This window comes from Adiantum capillus-veneris, chromosome 5, assembly GCF_014529385.1.
Source record: "Adiantum capillus-veneris isolate H3 chromosome 5, ASM1452938v2, whole genome shotgun sequence".
Lineage (NCBI taxonomy): Eukaryota > Viridiplantae > Streptophyta > Polypodiopsida > Polypodiales > Pteridaceae > Adiantum > Adiantum capillus-veneris.
In genome coordinates this window covers 90,400,250-90,412,812 of record NC_140935.1, presented here as the reverse complement: position 1 = coordinate 90,412,812, position 12,563 = coordinate 90,400,250, and the positions used below count along the sequence as shown (strand labels likewise).

General features: G+C 41.7%; 1 protein-coding gene across 1 annotated transcript in view; it reads left to right on the top strand.

Annotated features, from left to right (window-relative positions):
- LOC147457706 (uncharacterized) overlaps positions 1-10,194 on the top strand; it is a 32,517-nt gene extending 22,323 nt beyond the window's left edge. Inside the window, exons 3-8 of the mRNA XM_086512535.1 lie at positions 9,189-9,374; positions 9,480-9,599; positions 9,674-9,729; positions 9,829-9,891; positions 9,965-10,028; positions 10,108-10,194. Of these exons, the coding sequence (XP_086368661.1) occupies positions 9,189-9,374; positions 9,480-9,599; positions 9,674-9,729; positions 9,829-9,891; positions 9,965-10,028; positions 10,108-10,179 (561 nt within the window). The 3' untranslated portion in view covers positions 10,180-10,194. The remainder of the gene's footprint in view (positions 1-9,188; positions 9,375-9,479; positions 9,600-9,673; positions 9,730-9,828; positions 9,892-9,964; positions 10,029-10,107) is intronic.
- Positions 10,195-12,563: the final 2,369 nt, after the last annotated feature.

Below are 12,563 nucleotides of genomic sequence, written 5' to 3'. Positions count from 1 at the left end.
TATGTGATCCCTTTTTCTAGGCATGACATATGGTATGTTGAGCACATTCTCTCATGGATGAGCACGAATGTATGCGGATTGTTCGTGAAAAGTTGAAAAGTTTGTATGTCAGGAAGTCACATTTCATGTTTCTTCCTTGGCATGACACAGCTTTCGAAAGAGCACATGATTGTATGAGCACCAAGCATGGGCATTTCCATGGTGATTTGCCACAGTTGATTGATTTCGATCATACAGAAAAGATTCGACCGCATTGTTTGCATGTGTTTGATGAACGGGTTGTCACTCCGTCTCTATGTTCATCTACATTGCATACACAGTCTTTAGCGAAGACAAGATTTTTTTCCTTCACTTTACATGAAATGGGTATGTTCATGGTTTTGTGTTGGAGATGGTTTCAGGAATTTTCAGCCATGGAGATTCTTGAAGACGAAAGAATCAGGATACTCGACGAAGTTGAAGCATCAAAGGAGATTCAGAAGACTTTGTGTCGCTTTCGGCGCGGCCCAAAGAAGCAAGCGTTGCAGATCTTTATGAAGTTCAAGTACCGCACGACCCACACATCTCAGTGGGCCGGCGAAGAGTCCCTTCCAGGATTCCGGATGCTGTTGGCGATCTCCCTCGACGCCATACAGTTCGGTACCAGTACCTCGCTTTGAAAAGGAGGGGATGTCACGTGACACATCCCAACCCTATATGTCCGTGGACAAGCTACACCACAACAGGGCTCAGTCAGTCCGATCAAGTCTAGATTAGCAGTGATCTGGCACTTTTGTGAGTCTATTCGTAGACCGTGCATGCCCAGTCACTTACATAGATGCATATCCTTCGGTTGCACATATCATGATCATCGGAATTCCCATCAGAATCCATTAGCATCAGTTAGGGGAATTTTCCAGTGCATATAGCCTATTTTCCTATTTATTGGGATTTTCACTTATTATTTTTAAGTGACTTTCCAACAAAAGTAGGTAGGGCGATTTTGCTAAGTTAATATATAAGCAAACCAAAGTTCATACTTTTTGGCAGAAGAGGCAGCACGAGCTTCCCGCTCAACAGGCAACTTCTCAGCAGTACCTCCCCCTCATGACCCCCCATCGCCATACCTCCCATCACCTTGGCGTTTTTCATAGAGTATCCTCGCCCTGAAGTTCTCCCCTTCTTCTGGCGACAGTCCGAGCAGTAGATCAGCCAACCTCGGTGTTTTTCCCACGACAGAACCACACCAATCTCAAGCGTTTTGAACCTCAGCATCAGCCCAGCCCTTAGCGTTTTTGCTAATGCCAACATTGCTGAATTTCCCAGCGTTTCAGCAGTATGCTAACGCTAGCAGATCAGCAAGTCAAGCATACCAGCGTTTTTGGTTTTCAAGTGCAGAGCTGCCTGGCGTTTTTGACCAGCAGCAAGAAACCTCAGCGTTTTTGATTCTCAGCCATACTGCAGCAGAAAACGCAGGTTTTCAGCAGTAGAACATTAGCCGATCTGCCACCATTCAGTTGCAGATTGATCCCCCATTTTCAGCCACAAAAACGCAGCCAAAACAGTCATTTTCAGCCACCAAAACATTCCCCGAATTCAACGATTACAAGCCTACAGATTTCAGCCACCATCGATTTGTCGTCGTCATCACCGTCGTCGTCATCGGCATAGTCCAACTTGCATCTGTCCATTGCATATGCATTGTACACCTTTGTGCAATCAAAGAATAGACGACTCTTGCCGACGAGAGTGGGGCCTTCGGAGGAGGGTTTTACAACCTCTCTGTGTTGTATCTCTTCTCTCTCCTTCTCTCAGTCTCATTCACTTGCACGCACAATCCACTCACTTTGTTCGTGACCACAACACTCTACAGACGGAAAGCTCTCTCTTTCCCTAAGAACTAAAAGGAACCTTGAGTAGTAAAGATCACTAATCTTGAGAAAATACAACATTTATTCCGGTGCACCTTACATTTTGGAACTCTTTTTTACCAACCTCTTCATTTATGAAGGTCTCTTTTATACAGATTGAGCGTATTGCTGCGGACTCCCTACAGAGTTCCGAGACTACTGCCTGGAACAAAAATCGAATTCTATTCAAGAATTGATGGGTCATGCGAAATGGGGTTTTGCGATACATTTGGGAAACTTGACTTACCCCACTGATGAGATCTTGACTCAGAGAACCAACAGATCTCTCATAATGAAATTAGAAAGAGAAAGAGTTCCCATGACAAAGAAAAGAAAGATACACGTCCTCGACTGACTCTTAGAGAAAGGGCTATCTATCTCAAAGAGGGGAAGTGTTTTGGTTGCGGGGAATTTGGACACATCTCCGTAAAGTGTCCCAAAAGGCATAGCACAATAGACTGAAGATAGGCCAGAGAGTTCTAGAGCAGCAGAGGAACGTGGCAGAAAAGGCAGATGAAAACAAAACTGGTACCACATTGCATGGGGCCCGATCCGAATCAGATGGATGAAAGTACAAAACTTTGCCGTACTTAGGGCAAAGTGAAAGATCAGGAAGCCCTTATTTTCTTTGATGGAGGAGCCAAGGCCAACTTCTTTTCACTTAAATTGGTGGCTCGACTTGGAATTACACCTGACAGGCTGAGGCCATTGGCGGAGGAAGTTCTCGGGGCATCCGGATGGGATGTTGCCATTACACCAATCATTGGCAAACTTTGTTTGCAATGTCAGGGTTATTTAGGGCACGAGGACTTCTACGTAATGCCCTTAGGAAGGTTGTGACATTCTCCTCAAAATCCCTTGGTACCACAAGAACAACACCATGGTTGACTATCGAGCTGAGAAAGCGACTTTGACAAATGAAGGGCAAAGAGATTGTACTTGATGAAATTCAGTTTCTTTACTCGATTTTCTAGAGAGAACTGAATGATGATTGAAGGTCGACTATGTTTTGACCTTAATAAAGAATGCCAAGATTTTTCTCCACACTCATGCCGATTGCTTTTCAGAGGGCCTACCAGGCGAGTTGCCATCATCTCGTCGTGAGGATCATACTATTGATCTGATACCTAGAAGCACACCACCGAACCGGCCACCTTAATGTGTGAGTTGAGCCCAAAATGAAGAGATTATGAACAAGTGAAAGACCTTTTGGAAAAGGGTCTTATCCACCCGAGTACTTCAACCTACTGCTCTCCGTAGTTGTTGGTTTTAAAGAAAGACGGATCTTGGAGAATGTGCATTGATTATAGAGCTCTCAATAAAATCACCATCAAAAACAGATTTTCGATTCCCAGGATCGATGATATTCAGGGATCCTCTTGTTTCAACAGGACCGATTTGAAAAGCGCATATCATCAGATCCGAATTGCGTCGGGAGATGTCTACGAGACAGCTTTTCGGACGAGCTTCAGTTTATATGAATTTTTGGTGATGCCTTTTGGCCTTACCAATGCTCCATCGACTTTTAACCGAATGATGGATAGGATTTTCAGAGAGTACAGATCTTTTGTTGGCATTTTCTTTGATGACATTATAGTCTTCTCCAAGGATGAGGCAGAACATAGACAACATCTGCTACAGGTCTTTCAGGCATTGCGAGATCACAAGTTAGTAATCAATGCCAAGAAGATTGAATTTTTCTTACCGGAGATACACTTTTTGGGACACGTCGTCTCACCACAGCAGGAGTACAAATGGACCCGGCCAAGACTTAGACTATACGTGATTGGCCCGATTTGAAGAATGGTCATGAAGTTAGAAGCTTCTTGGGCGACAATTGTGGTTGAATTCCTAAGTCCATCAGATCACTGGGTCACTAGGTAGGGACTAGATTGGTCCCAAGGTTGGCATAAATGTGCATTATTTATTTTTAGGGATTTGGTTTTGTCAAATCTCGATTTATGCATCCCCTTCCTAAAATATAAAAGGAAAACCCCTTGCCTATTTAAAGGATGCATGCCCCTCCATTTCCCAGAAGTTTGGGTGCCCTCTTTTATGGCTCATGGTTGGCGTTTTCAAAAGGGTTGAAAGCTGCGTTTTCTCGAGCAGTTGGCGATCTGCGTTTCCTGCCTTTTCCCATGGCGTTTCAGCAACCAGTAGGCGATCCATCTCAGCAGCCATAGGCGCCCCTCCTGGCTGGCCTTCATCGCCCTACGGAATGCCAATTGAAGCCCCTCATTGCAGCCCATTCACCGGCTGCACATTGGGAGCCATCTCAGCTTTCCATCTCCCATTGAGGTCACTATTGGCAGCCCATTCGTGGCTGCCCCATTCCCCTCTCATTTTCCTCCAATTCCCCATCTCGGAGGACATTCTTCCTCATCCAAATCAGGCAATTCTCAGCCTGTTTTGCAGCCATCATTGGGCCACATCAGGAGCCATTCCCTGCTCCAATACCAGTCCAGATCTCAGCTAGGTTTGCCTCTTCAATTGGTGAGGCCAATTCAGCCCGGCAATTCCCGGTGCATTCCTGGCCTCTCCATCGAGTCGCAACATCAACAATTCACATCAGCCCCGGAGGTATTCCATTTCGGAGAGTTATTGGTGCCATCTTCCCCATTCTCAGAGTCTAGAGTCTTGTATACAAGTAACATTTGTGTACATTCCATCATTGCAATCAAAAGCAAATACCACATCGGCAACGGTGTGGGGGCCCTTGAGAGGGTTGGTTGGGACCCCATCGGGTGTAAAGGATTTGTGAAGAGCATAAAGCTAGATCTTGTCAGCTATTTCTATGTGCTTCGCATGACATTTACGACAAGGATTTGTTCGCAATCGTTTCGGCTTTCAAACATTGTAAGCACTTTATTTATGGTAGAGAGCTCACAGTTAAAACATACCATCAAGCCCTCAAATGGCTTTAGAACATGCCTAGTGCTGATTGGAGCGATTGTCAAGACACATCTTTCAACGGTTCGGTGGCATGATAGAGTATATGCTTGGCAAGCACAACCCAATTGTAGATGCTCTTAGCTGGAAGTCTAACATAGTAGAGGCCATCTAGTCAGCCACAATCTTGGAGATTTAGGGCATGGACTTGGATAGCATGAAAGCGGAGTATCGTGACTCCGTTGAGTTTAGCACACTCTACAATTTGGCCTTGGCAGGAGAACCAGGTTATTACACTCTTCAGGACGGTTGGCTCTTATACAGGGGTCGCCTTTGCATCACAACAAAACAAAGAGCGGCTCTCCTTCATGGTGCTCTTGATTTACTTGTTGGGGGTCATCGAGGTATCAACAGTACTTTGGAGAAGCTTTGAGAGGTCATTCTTTCGGCCTAAATTAAGGAAGGATGTGTATGACTATGTCCACAAGTGCCCAATTTGTCAAAAGTTGAAGAGTTCACCCTCAGATTGTCCCTCGAAATGTCTCTCGGAAATTTTTGAGCTAACTTGAGGTGTTCTGCAGATTTGCTCTATAATCGCGGACGATTACTTTCTTTCAAGAAGGGGGGATGTCACAAACTCCTGACGTGTCAATGTTAGGTGCAACGGAATGATTGTTTGCGCTTTGCTCAAGATGAGTGCTCCGAACTGTGCTCAAGGTTCCTTTTAGTTCTTATGGAAGGGAGAGCCTTCCGTTCTTAATGGAAAGTGCTATGATCACAAACAAAGTGAATGGACACTGTGCGTGCAAGTGAATGAGACTGAGAGATAGAGAGAGAAGAGAGATACGACACCAGAGACGTTGTAAAACCCTCCTCCGAAGGCCCCACTCTCGTCGGCGAGAGTGGTCTACTATTGATTGCACAAAGTGGTACAATGACGATGCAATGGACTGATGCAACCTGGGACTATGTCGGTGACGACGACGGGGATGACGACGACGGGGATGACGACGACGACTTTAGGGCTGAAATCTGTGGTCTTCTATCTGCTGAATTTTGGGGCTGATTTTAGACTGCTAAAAAACGTTGGTTTGCTGCGTTTTTGGGATGCTGAAAATGGGGGTACCTGCAGGTGCTTAGGGCTGAATCTGCTGCTATTCTTAAGGCTGAAAACGCTACTGCATTTGCTGCACTTAAGGCTGAAAATGAGAACGCTGGCAGATCTGGGAATCGTTAGCAAAAATGCTAGGCAAATCTGGGAAGTGCTGGCGATGGTGGTAAACTGGAAACGCCAGGTCAGGGGGAGGTGCCAGCGATCTGCAAAAACTCTAGGGCTGAGTGTGGGCGATGAGGGAAAACCAAAAACGCCAAGGGATGCTGAGGGTACTGCGGGGTTCTTGTTGAGAAGATGCCTGTTGAGCGGGGAGCTCCTGCTGCTTCTTCTGCCAGAAAGTGCTAACTTGGGTTTGCTTATATATTTTCTTAGCAAAATTGCCCTACCTACTTTTGTTGGGAAGTCACTTAAAAATAATAAGTGAAAATGTCAAAAATAGGGAAAATAGGCTAAATGCATTGGAAAAATTCCCCTAACTGATTCTAATGGATTCTGATGGAAATATTGATGATCATGTTGTGTGCAACCAGAGGATATGCATCTACACTAAGTCACTGGGCATGCACGGCCTACGAATAGACTCACAAAAGTGCCAGATCACTTCTAATCTAGACTGACTGGAGTGATTGAACCCTGATCATGCTGTAGCTTGTCCACGGACACATAGGGTTGGATGTGTCACGTGACAATCAAGTCACAGAAGAACGGAGCCAACCTACAAATCCCGGCTGAGGGGCCTAAACCCTAAGAAGCAGGAACAACAGAAGAAGAAGAAGCGGAAGAAGTTCCCACCAACTTGCAAATCCCGGCCGAGGGGCCTAAACCCTAAGAAGCAAGAACAACAGAAGAAGAAGAAGCGGAAGAAGTTCCCACCAACTTATGAGACCCCGTCCGATGGGACCCAAGTGACATAAAGGCATTAAAATAAAGCAAGCCCACACACACACACACACACACACACACACACACATGGAGATGGTGATGTGGCATGACCACCCAAGAGCAGAGGACAATACGGACGTTGGTTGATAGCTGGTAGTACGGACGCATGCGAAATGCACTGACAGGCAGCAATATGGAATCCTACAAAACGTGCTGGTAGGCTAACGTGGCAGATTGTACGGAATCCAGCTTTTTGCGCTGGCTGATGATGTGGCTTGTACGGATTTTTGAAATTTACACTAATGTTTTATCTGGCAATTTTTGAACCAAGTTGCTTTTGGGATAATTTGCTTTTGAGTTTACTGCTTTTGGGGCATCCCTTGTAAGAATAAATAAAGCCCAAGGGGCCTCACTCTTCAGAGCATCTGGACGCGGAGTCTGAGAGCAGAGGACCCCTTTCAGTAATTTTACTTTGCTCAAGCATTAATATAATAAAAAAATACCGAAAGGGACGCCAGGTTTTGGGGCCAAGATCTCTGGGCACGGAACTACGCCGGGCCGTGTCGACTCAAGTTTTTAAAGTTGTAAAGTATTTTAAGTGGTTCTCTCGTGTGTCATGTCGGATTTCTCGACTTGGGGTGCCCAAGCCTGTGATAAGCAGGGTGGGAGGGGAATGGCAGCGTGAGGGAGGGGAACATGTAGCAACAAGGGGGCACAAGCAGCAGACAGCGGGGGGCGTTGTACGACACCGCACAGGGAGGAGGTGAGAGGTTGGCAGTGCAAACAAGGGGGGAGGGGGGTGAGGTTTAGTAATGGCAAGGGCAGGCAAAGGGGAGAAGCGCAACAACAAGAAGCGTTTGGCTTCCTCCTTGTACACATCTTGTATATGATGATGAAGTTGTTCCTTGTCACAATCTCTCTCTCTCTTCGCTTCTCTTTCAAGCTTACACATGTGCACGGAGTCCCAACCACCCTTCAGAGGTTTGCCCCACCTTGCTAGATTGGCATTTACTTTACTTTTGTTTGCAAATCATTGGTTTCCGAAAGAAAGCCTAAAAAGGTTTCTAAATGGAGAGACTTTAAAGGCCTCAACTATAAGTTGGATAGGGGAGAGGACAGGATTGATAGCCTTGGCAGGACCTAAATGGTTGAGTTTTGGTTGGCTGGGAATCGCAGCCTCCTTCCCTCCTCCTAGCCAGCTTCCTTCACCACTCTCCCACATATCTGTCAATTCCTAAAATCAAATATGTGGCAGGCTTCTAATGTGGCAATTCTCAGATCTCATGCGGCTCCTAATTCAAAATCCACCATTGGTCCCATCGTTGGAACCTCACACTAGCTATTGATGAGGCTCTCAAGGCCAAGGTGGTTGTGGTATAGGCACCCTCAACTGGGGAATCAACTGGTCTGTTGAGGCTGATCTCACATGCAAATTTATGCAGATACGTTTGTTTCTAGACATGTGTTTTCCTATATTTGTTCTCATTGTAAGTGCTACAAATGTTGCATTGCATTCTATCTTTGGTTTTAAACTCATACCAAAAGGCCCTTGACGTGAAGATGTCTATCAAGACTATCACCTATGCTTGCAACTTGAAGTGCTTTGGCATTATGTTGTATATGCAATGGAAAAATATTCATAATGGAATGTTAATTAAAACTACATTTTGATATAATAAATACTTTCATTTTGATATGTTACAGGAAAATAATGAAACATGTGTATGTTTAAGTGATGCCAATATTGACAAACTTGAAAAGGAGGAGGTAATAATACATGTAGTTGTTGATTATGGGAAGTGCTACTCAAGTAGTATGCAGCTTGCCAAAGTTCATTGTTTCTAAATGTGTAAAATTACATTTGTACATTGCATCGTCCATGAGAGGGTAGGTAGGATATTGCACAAAGCAAGAGCAATTTTCTACTTGCTTTAAACCATTAGATACATCTCACATGTTAGACATGAATGCAAAGTGTTTAATGTTTAGATATTGACCGGCTTGAGCGAAAGTGAAGAAAAAATGTCGAGCTATGAAAGTGTAACAATCAAAGAGGTATTGCACTTTAGCTTACAGATCTTGATTTCATTGTTTTCTTGGACAAAGCTAGTTGTTATAAGTGCTTTGCAAAAGAGTTTGTTGTGCGAGGATAATCTTATATTAAAGATGGTGATAATGCTATTTGTCTAGGCTTTTGATGAACCGAGCATTAATGAGAATGCTATTTGTCTAGGCTTTTGATGAACCGAGCATTAATGAGAATGAGAAAGAGAGCTTCCCTCATTTGCAAAATAATGAGATACGTGTTTCAAGTGGTTTCTATCTCTTATTATAATGTGAAAAGCAATAATATGTTTACTCTTATATTGTTTTGCTTATCTAGTTACTTGTCAAACTCTTGTTCCTTTATTTAGGACGATCACTTCACTCATGGTCAAATGAGTATCACGTCTCCGTGTGCACTCATAGCTTCAAGGACTTGTGAAGAGAATGTTGTCAACGACGACAATGCTAAGTTTGCCAATACTTCAAAAGTTATGGAGAAGCAAATTGGAAGATCAAACATCCTAGTCGATGAGCTAGTTCATGAATATCACTCGGTAATGTGTAGCATGCATGCAATCATGAATTACAATATGCTTATTTGGGTTGATTTATTGTCTTAGTTTCTTTCAACATCGTGTGTTTTTATTTCTCTTTGATAGATTGATATGACTTCTAATCTCGGAAGACAAGCAACACTTTGCAAAAAAGAGGCCTTCAAGACGAAAGAAGATGATGAGAGTGCAGCTCAAGAAATTAAAGCTTCTAGTGATTTTGAGAATGTATGTTGAAGAGTATGTACATCTATGTAAAGTGTCTTGGAACTTTACACGATTTCTTGCTTTGAATCTTGTAGGACATTGAAGTAGACGAAAATTTGAGGAAAAAGTTTTTTCACTTAAACTCTAACCTCGAAAGAATTCTATCTTATTGTATACATCAAAATTTAGAATCGTATGTATTTAAATACAAGGCAACTCTCTACTTGAGTCTTGTCACATGTCACATGTAGGTTGAAGGTAGCTCCAAAAAGAGGACAAATTCAAAAGAGCTTGAAAAGAGTGTGAAGAAAAAGGTTTCTACTTGTAGATTGAGTTTGTTTCTTTGGTTTTCAAGTGCAAGTGGATTAAAGTAATGTTTAATTGTGGGCGTTGAGTGATATCACAAATGCTAACAACAAGGGTCTTCAAAGTTCCAAACAAGATACTAAGGTGATTGCTCATTCTCTTTAAGTTGAATATAGATTGTTTTGTATAAGGAATGTTTTGCAAGTTATCCAATTTTTTGCAGGAATCACAAGTATCCATTGTAAGAAGAAGACGTGGACGTCTTGTGGAAGCTCCTTCTAGATATAGAGATTGAAATTGGAGTTATCTTTATGGCTTTTTACCTTGGTTTTTTGAGACTTGACTTGTATGAAGGATATATTTTTAGTGCGTTTATAAATGAGGTGCTCATGCATGCTATAGTAAATTGCCACTTGTGCATGCTTATACATATAAGCTGAATTCTCACTCCTTTTGAGTATTACATTTATGAATTTATACTTAAACGCTCAAAGTTTTAGAGGTTTCTTCTTTAAGTAAACTTATGTAACAAGAATTACTTTTGTAGTGTATTATGGAGCTTTGATTATAAGTGTTTTGCTTGAAAGTTGAAGGTTAAGCTTACACAAATGTCTTTGATTGTAAATATTGACATTACAAAGCAAACAACACTAAAACAGAAAGTGAGACAAGAAAGACATAGAGATGCTCAAGTATGGAAGTTATCTTTTTTTACACAGGGGTGTGATTTGATTTGTGTTTAGTATTGTTATTTATGTGTTTATTTACTTGGTTGCTATCTTCAATTTGTACAAAAATAATTACTTCTTTGGGTGTTTATTAGGGTGACATCAAAAGCAAGAGTAGTGTTGATTTAGATGTCCTTACAAAGGAGGACAAGGAAGCAATTGTCATGAAGTACTTAGGGAAAAATGATGTGGATGCCATGTATGGAAGCCTATCTTCTAAGGTGAAGCTAATACAAGAAGCAAACAATGTACATTTTGTGGATGTACAAGGGTCTACATCAAAGATTGTCATGTTGGACACATTAGTTTCTTGGGTAATTGCATTGGGAAAGGTACATGTAAATCAACGGATAGGGCTTGTTGCCACTCAAGACGTGATTGTTTTATCTTAATCAATTCATAGTAAGAATTGATGTTGGAATTGAAAGATAGTTATAATGTTGATTTCAGTTTTATGGTATATCTTCCAACTTTGTTACGGTAAATGTTTTACAATATATATTGCTTTAAATTACCAATCAAACTTAACGTACTTCTGTAAAATTGTGTTTCACTTTTGGTTTCTTTATCTTGTAAGATGTTAAATGGTGTACTGAAGAATCTTATGAAAAGTAAAGAGTGCTCATATTATTGAACAATTTTTAGGTCTTAGGAGATTTTGTTTAGATAGGTAGAATATGTAAGATGGTTTTGAGGAAATACATACATAATCCATAAAAGCATGTGTGTGTGTGTGTGTGTGTGTGAGAGAGAGAGAGAGAGAGAGAGAGAGAGAGAGAGAGAGAGAGAGAAGAAGAAGAGTATTTTAACGTCGTGGGAAACTATCCCAAGAGACCTTAAAGATCTATCCGATGCGATGAGAGTTGAACTCAAGACCTGTTATTCAAGTGGGAAATGGCATTACCAATCTACCACACATTTAGGTGATAGAAAGGTGTGTGTGAGAGAGATTGTTATTCAAGAGGGAAGTGGCATTACCAATCTACCACACTTGGGTGATAGAAAGGTGTGAGAGAGAAACTGACTTTTTTGGTATCAAAATATATAATTTTAGGGTACGGGGGCTAATAATGGGATGGTCCCTTGTAGGAAAACGGACAGGGCTTAAAACAACTTAAATAAAAGCACCAATTCTAAGACATCGAGTGCTATTTGGTGGGATGGTTTTTGAGAGCTAAATCAACCTCTTATTGGTTGAGAGCAGGCTCGAGTCCACATGAGTCCGCATCCGTGAATAAGCCTATGCTTGTCTTGCATCTTGAACCCCTTTATTTTTCACGAGAAAATTTTTGCTTTTTGTCGTCCATGTTTGTAAAGACGCCATCATGGCCCAAATCTTTGTAGCAACATGACCTTTGTCTCATTGGCCTTTTGGGCACAAAGTCATCAAAATCATGTAGCAACCACGTTTTTCGCTCGGCACCACCGTAAAGGTTGTTAATATGGCCCCATTTATCCTAGCTAGTATATTATTCAAGAGTATAATTTTAAATAGAGAAAATTATTTTAATCATAAAAATAGCAAAATTGTATCATCATAATGAAATTTTTCTTGCGATGATGAGAATATGATGTTTATGTTGTGAGAAAATGACTTTATTATCTTAGAAAGGTCTTATGAATTTTTCTCATGTTAGTCACTTAGCCATGAAAAGTTTACTTTCTAACCATGTAAAGTAGGTTTTCTTACTTAGAATTTTAAATGAAAAATAGTAATGATCGTAAATTTTTCTCATCGTATGAATTACTTTCTCACAATGCAATGATGTTTCTAAGAATGAAACGTCAAGGGAATATTTCTAACTTTAGAACAAGCATTTTTATGAAGGAACTAAAAGATTCATTTTAAAGTTTCTAAATTGTGATTGAACTTGATCTTTATGACTATGAAAACACACATTCTACCCTATTTTCATATCATGAGAACGTGTCTAAAACTCCTGGTGTCATG